The sequence below is a fragment of the Pseudorasbora parva genome, chromosome 7, assembly GCF_024679245.1.
Source record: "Pseudorasbora parva isolate DD20220531a chromosome 7, ASM2467924v1, whole genome shotgun sequence".
Lineage (NCBI taxonomy): Eukaryota > Metazoa > Chordata > Actinopteri > Cypriniformes > Gobionidae > Pseudorasbora > Pseudorasbora parva.
The window spans coordinates 10,325,907-10,348,275 of NC_090178.1; the positions used below are offsets into that span (position 1 = coordinate 10,325,907).

At 37.4% G+C, this 22,369-nt stretch overlaps 1 protein-coding gene across 1 annotated transcript in view; it reads left to right on the forward strand.

Moving 5' to 3' along the window:
• oxr1a (oxidation resistance 1a) overlaps positions 1-20,247 on the forward strand; it is a 200,328-nt gene extending 180,081 nt beyond the window's left edge. Inside the window, 6 exon segments of the mRNA XM_067448060.1 lie at positions 6,730-6,810; positions 8,057-8,182; positions 16,895-17,047; positions 17,206-17,301; positions 17,483-17,556; positions 19,192-20,247. Coding sequence (XP_067304161.1) covers positions 6,730-6,810; positions 8,057-8,182; positions 16,895-17,047; positions 17,206-17,301; positions 17,483-17,556; positions 19,192-19,327 — 666 coding nt within the window. The 3' untranslated portion in view covers positions 19,328-20,247.
• The last annotated feature ends 2,122 nt before the right edge of the window (positions 20,248-22,369 follow it).

Below are 22,369 nucleotides of genomic sequence, written 5' to 3' on the forward strand. Positions count from 1 at the left end.
GTGAGCGGTCTGTTGAATAATTAGCGTATAATGTCTTGCTGAGTTGATTGACGCGGGCTGTCGTCATGGGTTTGTGTTACTGCTTTTAACAGTATGAAAGTGAGATGTGACATTCTGATTATTTGACTGCTGTTTAATCTGTGATGCTGGAGCTTGTGTGTGTGAATCAGTGGATGTCTCATCTGAGACGAGATGCATTTTTTATGAATGCTTTAGTTTACCTTCCTCCTTGTGCATTATTGAGGGTTGTAAAGTGGTAACTTATCGGCTAAAACTTTTATTTACCGTCTTGGAGTAGAATGACTGCTGACTTGGTCATTTCACTTTTACTGTCGCTTTACACTGCAAGTAAGCGAGTTGCAGGACTTTAAAGGGATATAGTTAAGCAAAAAAAAACAAAACAAAAAACGAATTCACTCTCCGTCATGACATTCCAAATTCCAAACCAGTATGACTTCTTCCGTGAAACACGACAAAGGAATTTAAAGTGAACGTCCTCATTTATAAGGAATGTGAATAGGGGCTAGACTTTTTAAGCTTAAAAAGATCTTAAAGGCACAATATGTAAGATTTTATGATTCAAATATTCAACAATCACTGTATTTTGTTGACTTGTGTATTTAAATTATTCCAAATGTTTCCAAGAATGTTTAAATCCCCCCCAAAAAAATCAATTTTAACCAGGTCAAAGGCGTGTGTCCTTGCGTCGCCTATTTATGACATATATTCATAGCGTCGGAACCATTGTGTGTGGGTGGGACAAGACCCACCCACTTTTTAAGACCAATGATATTGGACCCACTCACTTTTATCGTCTCTAATTCAGCACGTCTGCTTACATTGACTACCCCTTAACCGAGAAACTTATTAAGACACTTATTATTAAACACATGTTAAACGCTTTATTTCCCCTTTTCTAATATTTTCAATTTTTTTATTGAAAATAAATACCTTTCTGATCTGATATGTGATGGGGAAAGGGAGTAGAGCGAGTGTGGCAAAAGGCGGATTCGAACACATGCTTGCGATATGCGTCAAAACTTAATGCCATGCGTCTTACCCCTACTCTATAGCCACGGTAAATAATAAAGTGATTTCTGTAATTTTGTCTGGCCCAATCAATCGTTTAGTAAACGGCACTTTTTCTGTCTGGATACGGAGCATAAAAAACAAAAAAACATGCAACTTGTTCATTATCATTATCTGTGAAACTCTTGATTTCTATGGCAGTTAAATGAATATAGCCTTTTTATTAGACTATTGGTATTGACTGGTTTGAGGTCTTTTTTGCTATAGGAAAGGGATATGGCCTAAAACGCACCATAATGCAGGAAATCACATCTATGAAATCATTTTTTTTTCTGGGGGGGAAGCCCCAGACCCCCCGCAAAACTATTTATCTACCGATCATATTTTATACTGACCCACCCACTTTTTATTTACTTCCCACGCCCATGCATATATTTATGATATTTATGACATATCCACATCATGGAAACACCAGAGATGGTTTAATATATTATGTGTTTTATTACAGTTGAGTTTGGATACATTCATCGACAGACAACAAATGCATTTTTATATAACTCAACACGTTTAGTCTTATTGTCTAAATATCATTTTCTTGATTTACTGCAACTACCATGTTTTACCATGCCTAATATCAATCTAGCTCACTGCAGTGTGCAACAAGTCTCATAGTAGCTGCCGAGCAAACACACAGAGTAGCATTAGAACATAACGTTCAACAAAGTCAAATGTATCTAAAATGATAAAACAACTAGGGGTGTAAGAAAATATCGATACACGTGAATATCGCGATATTATGTTTGGGGATACTGTATCGATTCTCAAAAACGCTGTATCGATATTTATATATTTATTTATTTACATCCAAGATTCGTGGCTTTGTGTTCGGTTTAAACCACAGACTGTATAACACCCAACCGCTAGATGGCAGTGCTATCTCAGAACGTATAACTTACGCGGAGCCGGAGAAGCGCAGAGTAAAAGTGCGTGCATCACTAGTTTACATTAGCAAACCCAGCTCTCAAGACGATAGAATTATTCCGCTCTTGCAGTATACAGAGCTGAAGTGTGGACTCATTTTGGCTTCAGCTAAAAAGAAGCCACTAAGGAAATCGACAAGAATCATTTTGTTTGCAAAATAGGCCAAGTTATAATCTAATACTCGAGAACAGGGGCGTGGGACTGGGGGGATAAAGGGTACTGAGTAACCAGGGCCCGAGGCAGGGGGGGCCTTAGAAGTCACTTTTCTATACATACACATACATGGTACGGGGGCCCAGCAAGATGGTTTGTACCCAGGGCCCAAAATTTGGTGCTACGCCCCTGCTTGAGAAACACACTGAAACAGCGAGCTCGCTTAACATCCTGACGTCACCCGCGCTGCTGAGAAGCGTTTCGATAGAATGTACTGCACGCTTTCCTCTCAGTAACAAAAACACACACCAAAACTGACAGTGGTGGCAGGAGAACGAAAGATAATAGCGATGTGGATATGGATGCACCAGCTCTGCAGTTCAGTAATGTTACTTGAAATAGCACTTTATACAATAGACTGCTTTATAGAAAACAGCTTTAGGGTCCGATCACACAGAACACGTTTTTCAGGTTCGAAAACGCGAGGCGCACTGCACTCCCTTTTTTGGTCGGCGTTTTCTCATTCAAAAATGAGCAGAGCGGTTTAATGTTTCTAGGCAACCCCCGAATCACCTGTACTGCCAGTCAAATCAATGTAACGGTCAACACAACGGAAGGCCTGCCGCTTCATTCATTCGATTGGACAACAGAAAATAAGCGCGATGATGTTGCATGCTTTTCCGCTCAGAGTTGACTTTTTTTCAACTTCATGCCTCCGGAGCGCTCCTTCAAAAACGCGAGGCGCCCAGGGCGCATAAGCAGCGCGCATAACGCTCTCTGCCAACCGAAATCCATTCAAAAAAGGCTTCTCGCTGCACAAACGCGTTCTGTATGATCGGGGCTGCTAGTGTTAAATATAAAACAAACAGTCATTCAGTCATGAAATGGACTGCACTTCCTATTGTTAAATAGCCACTGCTATACTGTGAACCTTTAAAACATATACACATAAAGAATCCTGCAGTAACTTTACATTTCCCTTAACTTAGATGGCACATTGCATATGATTAGTGATATAAATTATACTGTAATAATTAAATAAAATACTTTTTCTCGTGTTTTAGGCTTATGGTTGTGTTCTTTATTCTTTTAAATTATAAAAAACAAACACAAAAAAGAAATATCCCAATATATTGCCTCTCTTACAATATCGCAATATATTGCAATATATCGTATCGTAACCCCTGTATCGTGATACGTATTGTATCGCCAGAGTCTTGGCAATACACAGCCCTAAAAACAACGCTGCGTTACCACACATACGCATTAGCGAAAGAAGCCGCAACTGTGGCATAAAATCTCACCACAATCAAGGCATCATCAAGCGACACCTCTGTTTTAAAAAAAACAAGCTCTAGCAGCAAAAAAATACATAATAAGGCTGTAAAGGGATCGTTCACCCAAAAATGAACATGAACCCTTAATTTACTCACCCTCAAGCCATCCTAGGTGTACAAGACTTCCTTCTTTCAGCCAAACACAATCAAGAGTTGATAAAAATATTAAATAATATATTAAAAAATATCCTGGCTCTTCCAAACTTTATAATGGAAGCGGATGGTACCTTGTTTTTGAAGCCCAAAAAAGCACATCCATCCAATCATAAAAGCAATCCATAGGGCTCCAGGTGGTTAATAAAGGCCTTCTGAAGCGAAGTGATGCATTTTTGAAAGAAAAGTATCTGTATTTAACTTTATAAATCATAAATCACTGGCTTCCGTTAACCACTGTACAAAAGTTGAGTTCTGGGGGAAGAACTACATTAAGGATGACTTGAGAGTAAGGAAATTATAGGACGATTTATTTTTTGGGGTGGACTAACCCTTTAAGCAATAAAGCAATACATTTGTGTGAAGAACAGACAGAAATTTCAGATTAAAACAAACCTTGACATCTGCTCTAGTGTCTGATTGTCTAGTGCAGTAGTTCTCAAACTGGTTTCACAGACTGGAGGTACGTGAGGTGACGGGGTACACAAACAAAATGCTGTGTTTTGCCATTCATTTAATTATATCCCACTGGGCAAAATGCCGCCTCTAGTATGAAAACATGACATTCATCACGTTACCTCATCTTTTGCAGTCAAAAGTATTTTGACAAGCAGCGTGCATGTGATAGGTTGCGTGCAGAGTATGCTGCCTTAGCAAATCGTGCTACATTTCTGCCATTCTCGACAATGTACCTTTGTAATGGGGTTTTATCACTTACTAGCTTGACAAACAAATAGGAAAATAGAGTACATGGAGATCGATTTAAAACTCTTTTTAAAGGTCCTGTTCTTCGCGTGTTTTCGAAGCTTTGATTATGTTTACAGTGTGCAATATAACATGAGTTCATGTTTCGCGTGTAAAAAAACACCGTATTTTTCACACAATTTACTTGTACAGCGTTGTTTCCTCTGTCCTAAAAACGGCATGATGATTTCCTTGTTCTATGAAGTCCCTCCTTCAGAAATACATAACGAGTTCTGATTGGACAGTAGCTTAGCGCACTTTTGCCCGGAAAGGTCCCGCCTCTTACCATAACGGGGAGATGCAAGCGCTGAATGCGCGCTCTTCTCCACGTGGGAGAGCAACAAAACCACACCCCCGATTTTACGTGTACTTTTGGGCGAAGGGTTAGTCAACAAACGGTTCTAGTGACGTCGTTCCTGAAGGAAGTGCAGCAGTGTAGTCCAAACCAGCCGTTCGCTGTAGGCTTTGAAATGGAACTTCTGTTAAATAAAATATCTCGCTTGGCATTGAACTTTGAGCTTTATAATTTTACAGGTATTATTTATGCTCTTACAGCAACATTACACACTAACTAAAGTTTGAAAGATGGGATCGCGAAGAACAGGACCTTTAAAACACTCTTTTTGATACAAAAGCATACCTTGTGTGAGTTCTTGTTTTTTTATGTTAATAATATATCTTATTATACAAACAATAATGCATGTTTCCAGAATATCCACACAATTGCAAATGTGACATTGATTTGTTGTCTCTATTTTTTTTTTTTAATTATAGTTCCAATGAAAGCCTCCGAGAAACTTGAGTCTCCAAGCAGCACACAACGGTGTTTCGTGAACAAATCTGAGGCTTTGAACAAATTGGGAGAGTCAGTGATTCAATGACACATTCATAAATACAACCATATAGTTGAATGAATTAATGATTTGATGACTTACCTAACCACCGGTTTTCATTTAATATTTAAAAGCATAATTTCGTTTTTACCATAATTTCATATTTCTTTATTGAACATTTATTTTATTTAAAACTTTATATCATAACATTATTTATGCAATTTTAATTGCATTCAATCCACCTCTGAGCCGGATTCAGCAGTGTGTAAATACATCTAATGCAGCTTGTGCAACTGCACTGCAAATATGGCTTTTTGTTGATGGTTTCTTTTGATTGAAATTATTGATTTAGTTTAATTTATGGCTTTATTTATTATATTAATAATTAAGATAATGGAAGAGAGGGGGTTAAATTCCCCAGGGGGTACACCACTCTAAAAAGTTTGGGAACCACTATAGTGAATCATTCTTGCGAGTCGAATCTTTTCAATGAATCGGTTGTTCCAGTTCACAAAACAAACAAAAAATAGATTTGTAATCTATTTCAACTAAATTTCATGTTCCAGTTAACAACTTTTACTTATTTTTTTAAAAGAATGGCTTCAGAAGACTTGTATGGTTTTCTATTTAATTGTATAATACTTTTATTGCCTTTTTTATTATATTAGAACTTGACAGCCTTAGTCCCCATTCACTTTCATAATACTAAATAGAGTATTGGCTTGGGTATTCCTCAGAAATGAACATTTCCACTGAAAAAGGCATTCAGGTTCGGTATGACCTGAACAGTTGAACCTTCTGGTGAACTATTCTTTCATGTGTTAGCAGTTGAGTGTTGAATGTGTCATTAAATGTGTCATATTTAATAGGTGGGGCAACCAACAAGCTATTAAAATATGTCAGGGATGAAATTTACTGAAGATTGCATGCATTCATTTTCAAGGTCAGCATAAGGTGGTATTCTTGCATAGAGGAGCATGTTTGACTTTTTTATTTTTTATTCAAAGTGGTATGGTCTATAGGTCATGCTGTGTAAATGTAGGGCATTCCGATCAAGTTTGCAACATTTGGATGATTTTAAGAATGAGGGTGAGTACATATTGACAGAATATTTCGTTTTAGTGGGGACATTGGGTGTTTGTTATTTCTTTTTTGGCTCTGTTATGGCTTGTGTTAGCTGTTATGAATATGATTTTCATATCTGTCTGTGCAGAGCTTCATGCAAAACAGTTCACAAATCATGCAAAACACTCTCTGTGTTGTCTGCTCACATTTGTACTGTAGTTTGATGTATAGACCTGATATTCTACACTTTCAATCTTACACTCATCTCTTCCATATACCATAAAGATGATCCTTTCTGACCGCAGTTTTCAAAATTTTGTAGTTAACACCCTGTATTAAAAGAGTTCCAAACTGCACATTATTGTCCATATTTTGGCCTCATCCTGTGTCGTCCTGCTCAGCGGTGTGGTTGTGTCCCCCTGTCTCCTGAGCAGGTTGTGTCATGGACTGAGTACCACTGCCGGATCGATGCGTTAAACAGTGAAGATCTGCGCTCCCTATGCAAACGCCTCCAGGTGCAAAAAAATCAGTAGAACCCTGCAGATGTAGTTCTAGGATTTATAGATTGTACTGGTCTTGGTGTGGATGCCAAGTTTGAGCCGGAGACCAAAAACATGTTTATGCAGAAATTCCATAATTTCCTGGGGGTGGGGGATTTTTATAGTGATTTTGCAATTCTTAGATGCACAAATTAGAACTTTATGTCCCTGCATAATAAAATGCTTTAAGTGGAAGTTGTCTCCTTTAGAACACAAATTGAATTACACTTAGGAATTTTTGCATTATTAGATGTGTAAATTAGCAGTTTTGTGTCTTTGGAAATTCCAAGGAGTTGCTTTCCCTAAGAAAACACAAACTGAATGAAATGAGGAATTTTCTGGAAGCTTTGCTAGGGCAATTGGATTGTATTTCCAGGTTCAGAATGTTCTGAGGTTCTGGCGGGTGTTCGGGTCGAGACCTGCACTGACTGCTGCTCACCTAATTTGTTGTTAACAATTGATGTAATTGAATCATGGCCGGTGTAACCTGAGTGTGCTCAGGCCACTAGAGGGAATTTTAACTGTCTGTGGCACTATATTGTAAAATAACACCACTAGTCCTGATCTAGCAGGCTTTAGAGCAGTGCTTCTCAACTGGTTAAGCTTCAGGAACCAGATTTTATATTGAACATCAAGTGATGATCCAGCACAGTACAGAAATTGCTGAAAATGTTTGCTGCTTGCGTTGCATTTAAAATATACATATTATTATTTCATGCGTATTGTGGGAATCGATGCCATGACCTATGCGTTGCTTGTGCTATGCATACTGTTTGAGTTACTTATTCTCATATAATGCAGTTTGTTAATGTTACCTTGGGCTGCATAGGCACAACAATATGCCTAATTATTATAATGACAGGCTGAATAAGGAAATTGAAATTTCCACTGGTTGAGAACCACTGACTTTTGGGAAATAATGCATAACAAATCTTTAATACAATATCCCATATTGCCAAACCAAAACATTTCCTGTGGGATTAGATTTGTTGTCTCAGGTTAGTGTTAATTCCACCATAGATAGTCAACTCAACTCCTACACAGGTTGAATTTGCATGTTCAGTCTATGCAGCTTTACTTCCACACGTTTTGAATACCAAATCAGTTTATGGGTTTATTTCAGGGAAAATCTACAGTCATGCCTTTTTTATGATTTCATTATGATCAGATTTATGTGACATAAAGCACTAGATGGTTTGCTAATTGTGTCTTCTGTCTTTAGATCACCACAAAGGAGGACGTGAACTCTAGAGATGGCACGTCCTTCACCGCCAGTCTGGAGCCGGAGACTTTCAAGCCCAACCTGAACGAACCCAGTGACCTTCTGGAGGCTGAGCAGATTGAGAAGGTAAGCACACAATGGCGCTGCAGTGAAAGAAATCTGCCCACTGCTCCAAGCTTTACAGTTTTCCATCGATCCACTGGTCTAAAAATAGGCGTCCCTCCCTGCTGTTCACCGGTTATTGATCCTCGACCGGAGGATGGTCTCAGACATGTTAACAGACAGATTTATTCACTTGTCATGTTATGGCCAAGGGCATAAGAACGATTGGTTTAGTGAAGCAGATGGTGCTTGAGCCAAAAATGATTACTCATCCTCATGTCATTCAAAACCTATATGATTTTTTATCTTCCATGGAATAGAAAAAAGTACATTTAGTAAAATTTCCATTTAGGAAAAGCTACTAATATCCTTTAAGACCATTTCACATTAAACCAACAGACAGACCAATGCCTACATTCACCAGATTACAATGTCAATTTTTTAGAGAAATTCTGATTTACCATGTTCAAATGCTCAAAACAAGCTCCAAAAATACGGATAAGCTCCCTTATCCAACAATACCCGAAAAAAGTATCTGTTGCCGTCTGACGGTACAGTGTACATTGGACTTTAGGGGTAGATTAAGTACAAAGTGCACTTTTTTTCTGATGGTGAATGAATATAAAAACACCATAAATTAGTTAATATAACTAGGGATGGGAATCAAGAACTGGTTCACCTTTTTTTTTTCTAGAACAGAATAATCTGTATTCTTCCACAGATGTGGACAGAATACTTTATTAAAATCTTATTTAAAATTAATGCCACTGTACCGCTACAGCGGCATAAGAAACTTTTTTTTTCTTATAGTTGTAAGCTTGCAGTCAGAATTTATGTGATGAGATAGAAGAATGAGATAGGTGGCACAAAATAATACAAGAACACAATGAATAGACTGAATGTCTTTCTGTTGCTTTGTTTCGCTGGATGCATGCAAAGAAGCATACACTGCAGTCTGATTCATGAACAAATTACTCTTTTTAATTGTTTTTTTTTTTTTAAATGAATCATTCAACAACTAAAATTTTGTGAATTGAACCTTAATTTATTCATTTTGATTCAATCGTACATATGACTTGTGCCCAAGTTTTCCGAAGAAGCCATACGATTAAATGAGATGTTACTTTGGCACCTAACTGAAATAAAATGAGTTTAACTTCAAAGCTATATAGAAATATTTTAAAAAAAATTGTAATAATAATGACATTAGCACAATTTGTTAGCAAACAATAAAATACATTTTCAACTAAAATTAAAACAACAATATAAAAATAAAAGCTATCTAAATATATTATTAAATACTATAATAGTATAAATTACTACTTTAGATAATAATTAAAAAACATTTTAATTCTTAGTAAAGTTAGTAAAGGACTTTCCTTAGTAAAGGAAAGTTACTTAGTAAAGTAATGCATTACAATATTGCGTTACTCCCTTAAAAAGTAACTAATTGAGTTACTAAGTTACTTTTGCGTTACTTTTCTCACCTGGGTTGGGCTTGTTTTTTATAACAAAAAAGTTCTATATTTGTGCAAAGGTAAATACCAAAATTTAAGAAATAAGCCTCAGGCTGAGGTAAAAAGGCTAATTCACGCATGAACATTAGAGGGCACAGCTCTGCTGTACTGCCATTCTGGATAATGAAAGAATAGGACGCAGTAGAAAAAGGTTTTAACCATAAAAACAAAAAAATCTAGAAATGTTTTCTCATGGTTTAACTGAATCATTAAAAGTCAGCAGCAAGATATTGGTCAATAAAGTGGGATTAAATGCATAAAAATATTTGTTTTATTTAACATTTAATTATTGGAGGTTTGCATAGGATTCTGATTTTGCATTTGACTGATTTTATTTCCTAATTGTGCAAGTGCAATGAATAAATGCTCACATTTAGTCTAGAACTGCAATAACTTGTTCACACAACGCCTTTGCACTGCACAATTTTTTTCAACATGGGGACAGGAGAGCTGTCAGTCAAATAAATGTGAAAAAGTAACTTGCATTACTTTTTTGAAAAAGTTACTCAGATATTTTGTTGTAAATTTTAAAAGTAATGCATTACTTTACTAGTTACTTGAAAAAGTAATCTGATTACGTAACTCAAGTTATTGTAATGCGTAACCCCCAACCTGATGTTCTGATCTGATCTTACTGTGCCATTTGCAATGTGTTTTGGTATGAAGCTTCAGAGGTTTTGTGCGGTTATGAGCTTTAAATCATTGCTCCCTGCGGGTGCCCAACTTTCAAACGCATCAGTGCTCTATGAATGGGTCACCAGAGGTGGCCTCTCACAGAACCCTTTATTCAGACGTAGGCCCATTTTGTTGGTAAATCAAATAAACTTGTGTAATTCAATGCTCTCCAAGCACTGGGAAAGCCTGGACCTGCCAGAGGACACAGAGTGCTGGACATAAACATGTTTTGAGGGAACACACAGCAGTGTGTATGTATGCGTGTGTGTGTGTGTGTATATATATATATATATATATAGATATATATATTAGGGCCGGGGGACTTTAACTCGTTAATTAAGATTAATTACGCAAAAAATAAATAACATTATTTTAACCACACTTATTTTTGCACCGCGGAACGTTTTTCAATGAATGAGTTTCGATGGACCGAATATACTGGAACAGCAACTAGCGTTCACGAGCATAGTTCACGAGTCACGACAACAACAAACCAGTGAACATGAACGAAGAAGCTGATGAGAGCACTTTGCTTGGCCAAATTTTGTTTTAAAAAAACAAAAGAATGGAAGCGTCGACAAGAGCATGGTTGTGTGCAACCTATACAACAAGGAATTTGCGTATCACTGCAGCACATCGAGCCTCAAATATCACAAATACGCTGTTGCTACACTTAATGGCAAACATTGCACTGGTCTGCTGGACTGAAATAAATAAACAATATTTTGTTGATTAAGCTTATGTATTCAGTCATTTCATAAGCTTCAGTGTATTCAGTCAATGGTATACTAAAAATCCATGTGAAAAATTACTTCTCACTGTTCTCAGGTCAAATATTTATATGCAATTAAAATGCGATTAATTTCAATTAATTAATTACAAAGCCTCTAATTAATTAGTTAAATTTTTTTAATTAATTAGCTAAAAATAATTATCGAGTCCCCGCCCTAATATACACTCCTGAACAAAATCTTAAGACCAAGGGATGCATTGCAAGTTTTACACATTTCGCACTTGTGGATCATAACCGGGTTGTAAGTGCTGCTTCAAAATGCCAAAAGAAGAAACAGGAGCAAGAGACAAAAAATAGAGAGTAGGCAATTTATTGAAAAATGCATTTAAACTCAAACAGGCCGTTCATCAGCTGATCAAAAGGTTAAGACCATAGCCATAAAAAGGTCAAATCTGCACAAAAATTGGCTTTCATGTCATTGTCCTTCAAGCAGTCATATTGTCAAGATCTCCTGATGGCAAAGGCAAAAAGGCTTTCTCTCTTTGAACGTGGTAGGATTGTTGAGCTCCTTTAGCAACGTGCCATCGCTGCTGAGGTTGGATGCAGTAAGACACTCATTTTACATTTCTTTAAAAATCCTGAGAGGTTATGGGACAAAAAAAGTCAAGTGGTAGACCCAAAAAGATTTCACCTGCACTGAGCCGCAGGATCCGACGGGTTGTCCGTGAAGACACAGGCCGATCCTCAAACCAAATTAAGGCCCTTACTGATGCTGACTGCAGCCCAATAACCATAAGACGTCATCTGCTAGAGAAGGGCTTCAAGAACAAAAACCATCTCCAAAGGCCACGTCTCCTCCCACGACACAAACTTGCCCGTTTAGAATTTGCAAGGGAGCACCAAACATGGGACATTGAAAAGTGGAAGAAAGTTTTATTCTCTGACGAGAACATTTTTAACCTGGACGGTCCTGATGGCTTCCAACGTTACTGGCATAACAAGGAGATCCTACCTGAGATGTTTTCTACGCGGCACAGTGGAGGAGGCTCCATCATGATCTGGGGTGCTTTTTCCTTCAATGGGAAAATGAAGCTTCAGGTTGTGCAGGGGCGTCAAACGGCGACTGGCTATGTGGATCTGTTGCAGCGGGCATCCCTCTTGACCGAGGGCCCCCGTCTGTGCGGTAATGACTGGGTCTTTCAACAGGACAACAATGCAATTCACAATGCCTGCCTGACGAAGGACGACTTCCTTAATTATAACATTGAATAACATTGAAGAATAACACTGCTCTTTTGGACCATCCTGCGTGTTCCCCTGATCTAAATCCCATTGAGAACATTTGGGGATGGATGGCAAGGGAAGTTTACAAAAATGGACGTCAGTTCCAGACCGTGGATGCCCTTCGTGAAGCCATCTTCACCACATGGAGCAACGTTCCCACCAGCCTCCTGGAAACAGTCGCATCAAGCATGCCGAGACGAGTTTTTGAAGTGATCAACAAGAACGGTGGGGCTACTCACTGCTGAGTCCTTTTTTGACATGTTTAGTACTGTTGTGCGTTTATTTTGGGCTATGGTCTTAAACTTTTGATCAGCTGATGAACGGCCTGTTTGAGTTTAAATGCAGTTTTCAATAAATTGCCTACTCTATTTTTTGTCTCTTGCTCCTGTTTCTTCTTTTGGCATTTTGAAGCAGCACTTACATTATATTAGGGCTGTCAAAATTAACGCGTTAACGCTAATTCATTTCAACGGCACTCATTTTATTAACGCAGCGCACATTTTCTGTTTGATACATGGCCCGTAGTTGGAGAAATTGAGATCAGCCATAGACGTAAATGATGCACCAGCAAACATAAATAGGGAAAGAAAAGGGTTAACAATTACATTACTCTGAAACAGCTCTGAAAGTGCAGTTATAGCCTACATAAGCTGCCATATTTTCTGTTTAACTTTTATTAGACTCCTCAGGTCAAAAGAAAAGATGCGTTTTTTTTCACTGAGCATATTCTCTGCAGTCCAAACGTGATTCACTGCAAGCTCGCTCTCACTCATATCTGAGGTAAATCATTAACACCACCATTACTACTTAAATGTGTTTTATTGAACTAAATACATTACAATTGGCTAAAACGAATACGCAGGTTACTTTTATGAATGAGCACTCCTGAGTCCATGTTCCTTCCTCACACTGTTCATGTGAATCGCAGCACAGTTCAGTGCGCACACACAATAGTACCGGCAGTTCAATAGGGAATGCGAATCTCTTAAAGGGGCCACACTATATTCATACTCTCGGAATATTACCAATTTTTCATACAAACTGTGCTCTGTTCTGAATTAAACTGCCAGTGTAAATACTCCCTTAAATTTATATTCTTAAAATGAGAGAAATCACTGCTTATTCTGAATTTTTAAGCTTAGGCTTAAGAAACATGAACTAGTTCTTTGAAAAACATCTGTGACCTTTGATGCATGTGTAGTCTTCATGCTCTGAGTATGGTTTCACTAATAATAAACATACATTCGCATAAAGCATGAATATTTGTCCATACCCATGTTGATAAGAGTATTCAAAACTTAAAAACATATTAATTTAAGGTACATTTAGAACTGATAACAATGTGCAATTGAATTGATTAATCGCGAGTTAACTCATGACAATATGCGATTAATCGCGATTAAATATTGTAATCCATTGACAGCCCTAATATACAGTCTTGTTCAAAATAATAGCAGTACAATGTGACTAACCAGAATAATCAAGGTTTTTAGTATATTTTTTATTGCTACGTGGCAAACAAGTTACCAGTAGGTTCATTAGATTCTCAGAAAACAAATGAGACCCAGCATTCATGATATGCACGCTCTTAAGGCTGTGCAATTGGGCCATTAGTTGAATTAGTTGAAAGGGGTGTGTTCAAAAAAATAGCAGTGTGGCATTCAATCACTGAGGTCATCAATTTTGTGAAGAAACAGGTGTGAATCAGGTGGCCCCTATTTAAGGATGAAGCCAACACTTGTTGAACATGCATTTGAAAGCTGAGGAAAAAGGGTCATTCAAGACATTGTTCAGAAGAACAGCGTACTTTGATTAAAAAGTTGATTAGAGAGGGGAAAACCTATAAAGAGGTGCAAAAAATGATAGGCTGTTCAGCTAAAATGATCTCCAATGCCTTAAAATGGAGAGCAAAACCAGAGAGACGTGGAAGAAAACGGAAGACAACCATCAAAATGGATAGAAGAATAACCAGAATGGCAAAGGCTCAGCCAATGATCACCTCCAGGATGATCAAAGACAGTCTGGAGTTACCTGTAAGTACTGTGACAGTTAGAAGACGTCTGTGTGAAGCTAATCTATTTTCAAGAATCCCCCGCAAAGTCCCTCTGTTAAAAAAAAAGGCATGTGCAGAAGAGGTTACAATTTGCCAAAGAACACATCAACTGGCCTAAAGAGAAATGGAGGAACATTTTGTGGACTGATGAGAGTAAAATTGTTCTTTTTGGGTCCAAGGGCCACAGGCAGTTTGTGAGACGACCCCCAAACTCTGAATTCAAGCCACAGTACACAGTGAAGACAGTGAAGCATGGAGGTGCAAGCATCATGATATGGGCATGTTTCTCCTACTATGGTGTTGGGCCTATTTATCGCATACCAGGGATCATGGATCAGTTTGCATATGTTAAAATACTTGAAGAGGTCATGTTGCCCTATGCTGAAGAGGACATGCCCTTGAATCGGTTGTTTCAACAAGACAATGACCCAAAACACACTAGTAAACGGGCAAAGTCTTGGTTCCAAACCAACAAAATTAATGTTATGGAGTGGCCAGCCCAATCTCCAGACCTTAATCCAATTGAGAACTTGTGGGGTGATATCAAAAATGCTGTTTCTGAAGCAAAACCAAGAAATGTGAATGAATTGTGGAATGTTGTTAAAGAATCATGGAGTGGAATAACAGCTGAGAGGTGCCACAAGTTGGTTGACTCCATGCCACACAGATGTCAAGCAGTTTTAAAAAACTGTGGTCATACAACTAAATATTAGTTTAGTGATTCACAGGATTGCTAAATCCCAGGAAAAAAAAATGTTTGTACAAAATAGTTTTGAGTTTGTACAGTCAAAGGTAGACACTGCTATTTTTTTGAACACACCCCTTTCAACTAATTGCCCAATTGCACAGCCTTAAGAGCGTGCATATCATGAATGCTGGGTCTTGTTTGTTTTCTGAGAATCTACTGAACCTACTGGTAACTTGTTTGCCACGTAGCAATAAAAAATATACTAAAAACCTTGATTATTCTGGTTAGTCACATTGTACTGCTATTATTTTGAACAAGACTGTATATATATATATAAGCAGCTTGGTTTGAAGAAATCAACTGTGGGAGCTATTATTAGAAAATTTAAGACATACAAGACCATTGATAATCTCCCTCAATCTGGAGCTCCATGCAAGATCTCACCCTGTGGGGTCAAAATGATCATAAGAACGGTGATCAAAAATCCCAGAACCTGCAGAGAGCTGGGAAAAAAGTAACAAAGGCTACCATCAGTAACACTACGCCGCTAGGGACTCAAATCCTGCAGTGCCAGACATGTCCCTCTGCTTAAGCCAGTACATGTCTGGGCCCATCTGAAGTTTGCAAGAGTGCATTTGGAGGATCCAGAAGAGGATTGGGAGAATGTCATATGGTCAGATGAAACCAAAATAGAACTTTTTGGTAAAAGCTCAACTGGTTGTGTTTGGAGGAGAAAGAATGCTGAGTTGCACCATACCTACTGTGAAGCATGGGGGTGGAAACAACATGCGTTGGGGCTGTTTTTCTGCAAAGGGACCTAGATGACTGATCTGTGTAAAGGAAAGAATAAATGGGGCCATGTATCGTGAGATTAAGTAAAAACCTCCTTCCATCACCAAGGGCATTGAAGATTAAACATGGCTGGGTCTTTCAGCATGACAATGATCCCAAACAAACTGCCCGGGCAATGAAGGAGTGGCTTCGTAAGAAGCATTTCAAGGTCCTGGAGTGGCCTAGCCAGTCTCCAGATCTCAACCCCGTAGAAAATCTTTAGAGGGAGTTAAAAATATGTTGCGACAGCTCCAAAACATCACTGCTCTAGAGGAGATCTCCATGAGGGAATGGGCCAAACTACCAGCAACAGTGTGTAAAAAGTGTAGAAAACTTTTGACCTTTGTCATTGCCAACAAAGGGTGTAAAACAAACTGTTGAGATTAACTTTTGTTATTGAAAAAATACTTATTTTCCACCTTAATTTGCAAATAAATACTTTCAAAATCAGACAATGTGATTTTCTGGATTTTTTTTCTCATTCTTTCTCCCATAGTTGAAGTGTACCTATGATGAAAATTGCAGGCTCTCTCTCAGCAAGTGGGATAACTTACACAATTGGTGGCTGACAAAATACTTTTCCACTGTATATAAGATGAGAGGAAAACTAATGTCAATTCTTTTCCGTTCCCACAAGAAACTTTGCGTTCCTTTTGAGCTCTTTTCAAGCGATTGCAAAGTTGTTAGGCAGAACGCAAATGTTTTTTCTTTTTTTTTCTTTTTCTTTTTCAAACCTATCACGTATCAGTTAGTTCACAAGGCAATATTTCTCATGTTTTATTTAGCTTTTTTTTTATATTCATTTAAGTTTTTCATTTTATTTTAGCCTCATTTTCATTAACATTTTTTTCAAATAGTTTTAGTTACAAACATAACCCTGGTTGGCCATGTATTAAAATTGTTTAATACACACCTTGCCATGTGTATCTCTAATTTATTTCCTGTTTTTACGCAGCTGGCAAAACATCTCCCGCCCAGAACCATCGGTTACCACTGGAATCTGGCCTTCAGCACATCTAAACATGGCATGAGCATTAAGACGTTGTACCGGACAATGCAGGATCAGGAATCGCCAATGCTAATGGTCATCAAAGACAGTGATGGACAGGTCAGACTCTTCTCTTTATCTTTCACAAGTGTGACTCAATATTTTAAAAAAAACACACCAAAGCATCAGTTTTTGTATGTTTGTATGTCATGTGACCAGGAGCAACGTATAGATAGTTAGTGGTTTCCTAATCTGATCTAGATTATTTACTCTTGTAGTTATTTGGGGCTTTGGCCTCAGAACCCTTCAAAGTCAGCGAGGGTTTCTACGGCACAGGAGAGACTTTCCTGTTCACCTTCTATCCAGAGTTTGAGGTTTGTGTTCACTTTATCAATTCATTTTCGTTAAAGGCAGAGTAAGCTGTCAGTTTGAAATTCATTCTGATTGTGGTTGTCATTTGGCATTTTCATAATTAAATACTTCATAGCAGGAGTTAAACACTGGATAAACTGAACAATTGTGTCTTGTTCTAAAAGCTGTTTCTCTCACTGGCAGGCGTACAAATGGACTGGTGATAATCTATTCTTCATTAAAGGAGACATGGACTCTTTAGCCTTTGGTGGAGGAAGGTCAGTAACTCAAGGCACTTTTAATTCATGTTATAATCTTTTGAATGCTAATTTTCATTAGAGACGTTTGTGTAAGACCACAAAATATTTGAATGCAAATGTAAACAAGAACATTCGGCCAGCACGTAGCAAGCTTATTGTCTCGTTGCACAAACAAATCATGCACGTTTTTCTCTTAAAGGGATAGTTCACTTTAAAATGAAAATACTGTCATCCTTTACTCACCCTCAAGTTGTTTCAAACCTGTATGAATTTCTTTCTTCAGCTGAAGGAGCCACTGACTTCCACAGTATTTTTTTTTTCTACTATGGAAGTCAATGGCTCCAGATAACTGTTTGGTTACTGATATTCTTCAAAATATATTCCCTTGTGTTCAGCTGAAGAAAGAAATTCATACAGGTTTGAAACAACTTGAGGGCGAGTAAAGGATGACAGAATTTTCATTTTAAAGTGAACTATCCCTTTAACTACAAATCTCAGTGCTCAGTAGAAGTGTTGACAATTTAATTTGACAGTAGTTGATTTCAAACAGAAAACTTGTTGTAATACATGACAGTTTATGCTAATGCACAGTTAACAGCTTTTCACTCTGCACTTAACCCCATTTTATCAAGATTACTTTTATAGTCCGAAATGTTGATTCAGTATAAACTTCATGTAACGCTATCGGCAGTGCAAAGTACATACAAAGCAATGCTAGAGCTTTTATCTGAACGTGACACTAGCTGTGATCATCCAACTAATGACACTGACACTGCAAATATGCAAATAAGAACATTAATAATAATAACCCAGAGTTTAGGAATGTACAATGTGAAACGCCATCTTATAAATACCCAGGATTAATTGTTAACCTTGGGTAAATTATGAGCAGTGTGAAACGTGAAGCAAGACACCATGATTCCGTTTATCTGGTGTTTAGAATGACCCAGGGCATGAAAAGCTCTGTAGATAAAATTTTGTGAATGCAATTCATTCTTACATTACTGTTTACAGTTTATGTTTCTGAAAGAAGAAATAATTATCTGATACTTACCAAGTCTGCATTTATTTGATAAAAAAACAGTAAAAAGCAGTAATATTGTGTAATATTATTACAATTTAAAATAATACCATTTGAATATATTTTTATTCCTGTGATGCTAAGCTACATTTTCAGCATTATACTCCATTCTTTCTAATCATTCCAATATGATGATTTACTGCTCAAGAAACATTTATTATTATTATCAATATTAAAAACAAACTTTGTGTTGATTCATATTTTTGTGCAAACCATGATAGATTTTTATGAATAGAAAGTAAAATGCATTTATTTGAATTAGAAATCTTTTATAACAATATAAAAAATTTATTTTATATTTATTTTATTGTTCAAATGTAATGAATTCTTGTTGTTAAAGTGTTAAAAAAAAACATAATTTTACTTACCGTCCAAACTTTTTAACGGTGGTGTATGCTACTTTCTCATTTGCATTATGACATTTCAGAAGGCAACGACAGATTGCGTAACTAGAAGGATCAGTGTCTATGTACTTGTGTAGAATATATTTTGCACAGTTTTAAAAATGATTCCTCCATGTCCATCTACATACGGATGAAGGTTTTATTTGAGAACGTTTTCTTCTCTTTCAGTGGTGAATTCGGGCTTTGGTTGGACGGGGATCTTTATCACGGCAGGAGTCATTCATGCAAAACCTTCGGGAATCCCATGCTCTCAATGAAGGAGGATTTCGTTGTGCAGGATATTGAGATCTGGTCATTTGAGTAGCATCATACAGGGAGGTACCTTTTGTGTTGTTAGCTGGAGAGAGAAATTGGACATCGGGCAGATCCCAAACCTAACTGCACATCACCGCGGCTCCCAGGAAGCCCGTAACGGACGCTACTGTTACCGCGCTTGTCGTATGTTACTCCTGCATTTAATACAGAGCTCTTCTTTGTGCTGTTTAGTATGTGTGTGTTTTGTTCAAGCCGTGTGCAGCATCAATAACGAACGGGAGGATGTAACGAGGGACCCCCGTGAGCACTTTTAACATCGAGTGGAGATGATGATGATGATGGTGGTGGTGGCGGCACGGGTTTGGGCTGCCCAAGAACTGCCATAGTCCGATTTACCAGAGCTGAAGCGGCAGGAGTCTGTTCAACAGATAATGTTAGCCGATAGGATGTCACTACACGGGGGATAACAACTACGGAAAATGAACTGAAAACACATTTCCTTGCTCTCAGAGGAAGAATATGCATTTTTGGATCGCGGTGGCGTCCATGAGAAGACAAGAACACATCCGTAGTTACTTTTGAGGCGAAATATTCAAGTGTCGTGAAATTTGTAGTCTTTCAGTCGTTCACTATCATAGCACACCATGTCAAAGCACATAATCGGAAACCCCATTGTCGTAATGTTCTGTTCGGTGGGTTTTACGTGTGTGCGTGTGCGTGTGGCTAACACCGACCCCTCCACTTCGGAAGGGCCGACTTTTACTGTTCGTAGGCAGAAATGTGTCGCAATAGATTTGTGGAATATGCAAATTCCTGTCCTGTGACCTCAAATAATCCAGACGGGGCACTTTTGTTTTCCCCGTTTCTAAGAGACCTTTTACGTCTTGACAGATTAATTGCTTTTCTGGGTATCATTTGAAAAGCCTGAGACGTGGTTTAATTGTTTTTCATGAATATAATGACAATTCTATATTTATGTATATGATTTTATATATATATATATATATATATATATATATATATATATATATATATATATATATATATATTGCTGTTAAGTGTGACAGTGATCTTTTTTTGTGCTGATATCTCAGCTGTTACTAATATAATGTATATTACCCTGTAAATTAATGTTAAAATAGTAGATTTGTTCCTATATATAAATATATATATATAAATATATAAATGAATATACAGTGTGTGGATTGGTGGGTTGCTTCTCGCACTTTATTAATCTAGTTTCAAGCCAGGTTCTTCAGGCCTCATTAGCAGTAGCAGTACAGTATATATTTTTGTTTGTCTTTTAGATTATAGAGTTAATGAATAGTTTATAAAGAGCTTGCTGCTACTGTGGAGAGGACAAGCCCCAGACGGGCGTCTCAGCGGTCGAGCACAGGGTCGAATCTGACGGACTCTCTTCTTCTCACGTGTCCTGTCCCAGCGTTGTTGTTTTTTTATTTTTAGTCTCTGGTCTTTTCGGTGTCCAGATTGACTGTGCACACAGTGAGAGGAGCCCATACGTCCTTTCAGAGTCGCAGATGAGAAGTGCTAACAAATCCTTCATCTACTTCACCGGAATATAATGTTACAGTGATGTATAAAGAACAATGAATACTAATAAATTGTTGTAACCTGGGACAGAATCAGGTCTTTTATGGTTTTTATTTTCTTTGATCTGTCTTTGATATCTTCACCACTGAATAAGCCATTAAATTATTATATATATATATTTATTATGCTGACTCATTCTAATACCATAATATTTTGCAGTGTCTGGGAAAAGTATTGCATTACAATATTGCGTTTCTCCCTTAAAAAGTAACTAATTACGCTACTTAGTTCTTTTTAAGAAAAGTTGTGTTGTGTTACATTTGCCTTACTTTTTCTCACGTGGGCTGGGCTTGTTTTCCAAAAATTGGCCTTGCTTTCTCACCAAAATTTAAATAAGACAGATGGCATTGCAAAGTCATGCATGTACATAAGAGGGCGTAGCTCAAATAAAACGTTCAGCTGTGCTGCCATTCTAACTTAAAGATTAACTGGATGCAGTAGAAGAAAAGTTTGGTTACACTTTAGAATAATGGTCATAATAATAATGGTCAACTAATAATGAACTGCACTTATAAAGCATTTATTTGTCTTTTAATGTTGATTTTAACATTTACTAATACATTATTAAAATCTTGTTAACATTAGTTAATGCACTGTGAACTAACATGAACAGTCCATGGACAGCTGTATTTTTATTAACGTCAACAAGATTAACAAATACTGCGACAAATGAACTGCTCATGGTTAGTTAATACATTAACTAATTTTAACTAATGATCATTCTAAAGTGTTACCATTTCTTGAGTAAAAAAGTACTCTGATTACATTACTTGTAATGCGTTACCCCGAACACTGGTATTTTGGAAGGTAATTCCATGCAAATGCCATGTTTTATGAATATGGTAATGAAATCACAGGCCTGTGGTGTATATCAAAGCACTGTGATATTACCACCCAAAAACGTATCTTTACAGTAGTACATAATTTCATCCATAATTGAGTGGATCGTCTAAAGTCTCTATTTAACGAGTGGTTTAAGGGGAGAGGCTGAAAAAGTAAGTGATTTTTGTGACGACAGCCAAAAAAGAAAAGTGCTTCATAGATTTAAAGGTGCAGTGTGTAGTATTTATGAGGATCTATTGACAGAAATGCAATATAATTTACATAACTATGTTTTCAGTGGTGTATAAAGACCTTACATAAATTATTGTCATGTTTTTATTACCTTAGAATGAGGAATTTCTATCTACAAACATTGCCGTTTTGTGCCGCAGTGTTTCTACAGTAGCCCTAAACGGACAAAATTCTCTACAGAGCTACTCAATGCTGTCTTAGACGACGACATACATCTTTGTCCTGTGTCGGCCACCATAGCTTCTCTTTGTGCTTCAAAAGGAAGGGGTGGGCGGTGGACGGTTGCAATTCACAATCTCACCCCTATAGAGACCACTAAAATTTGCACAGTGCACCTTTAAAAGTTATTTAATTTTTTGTTAATTTTGATACATAAATAAAATTGCACAGGCATATAAGACCAGGA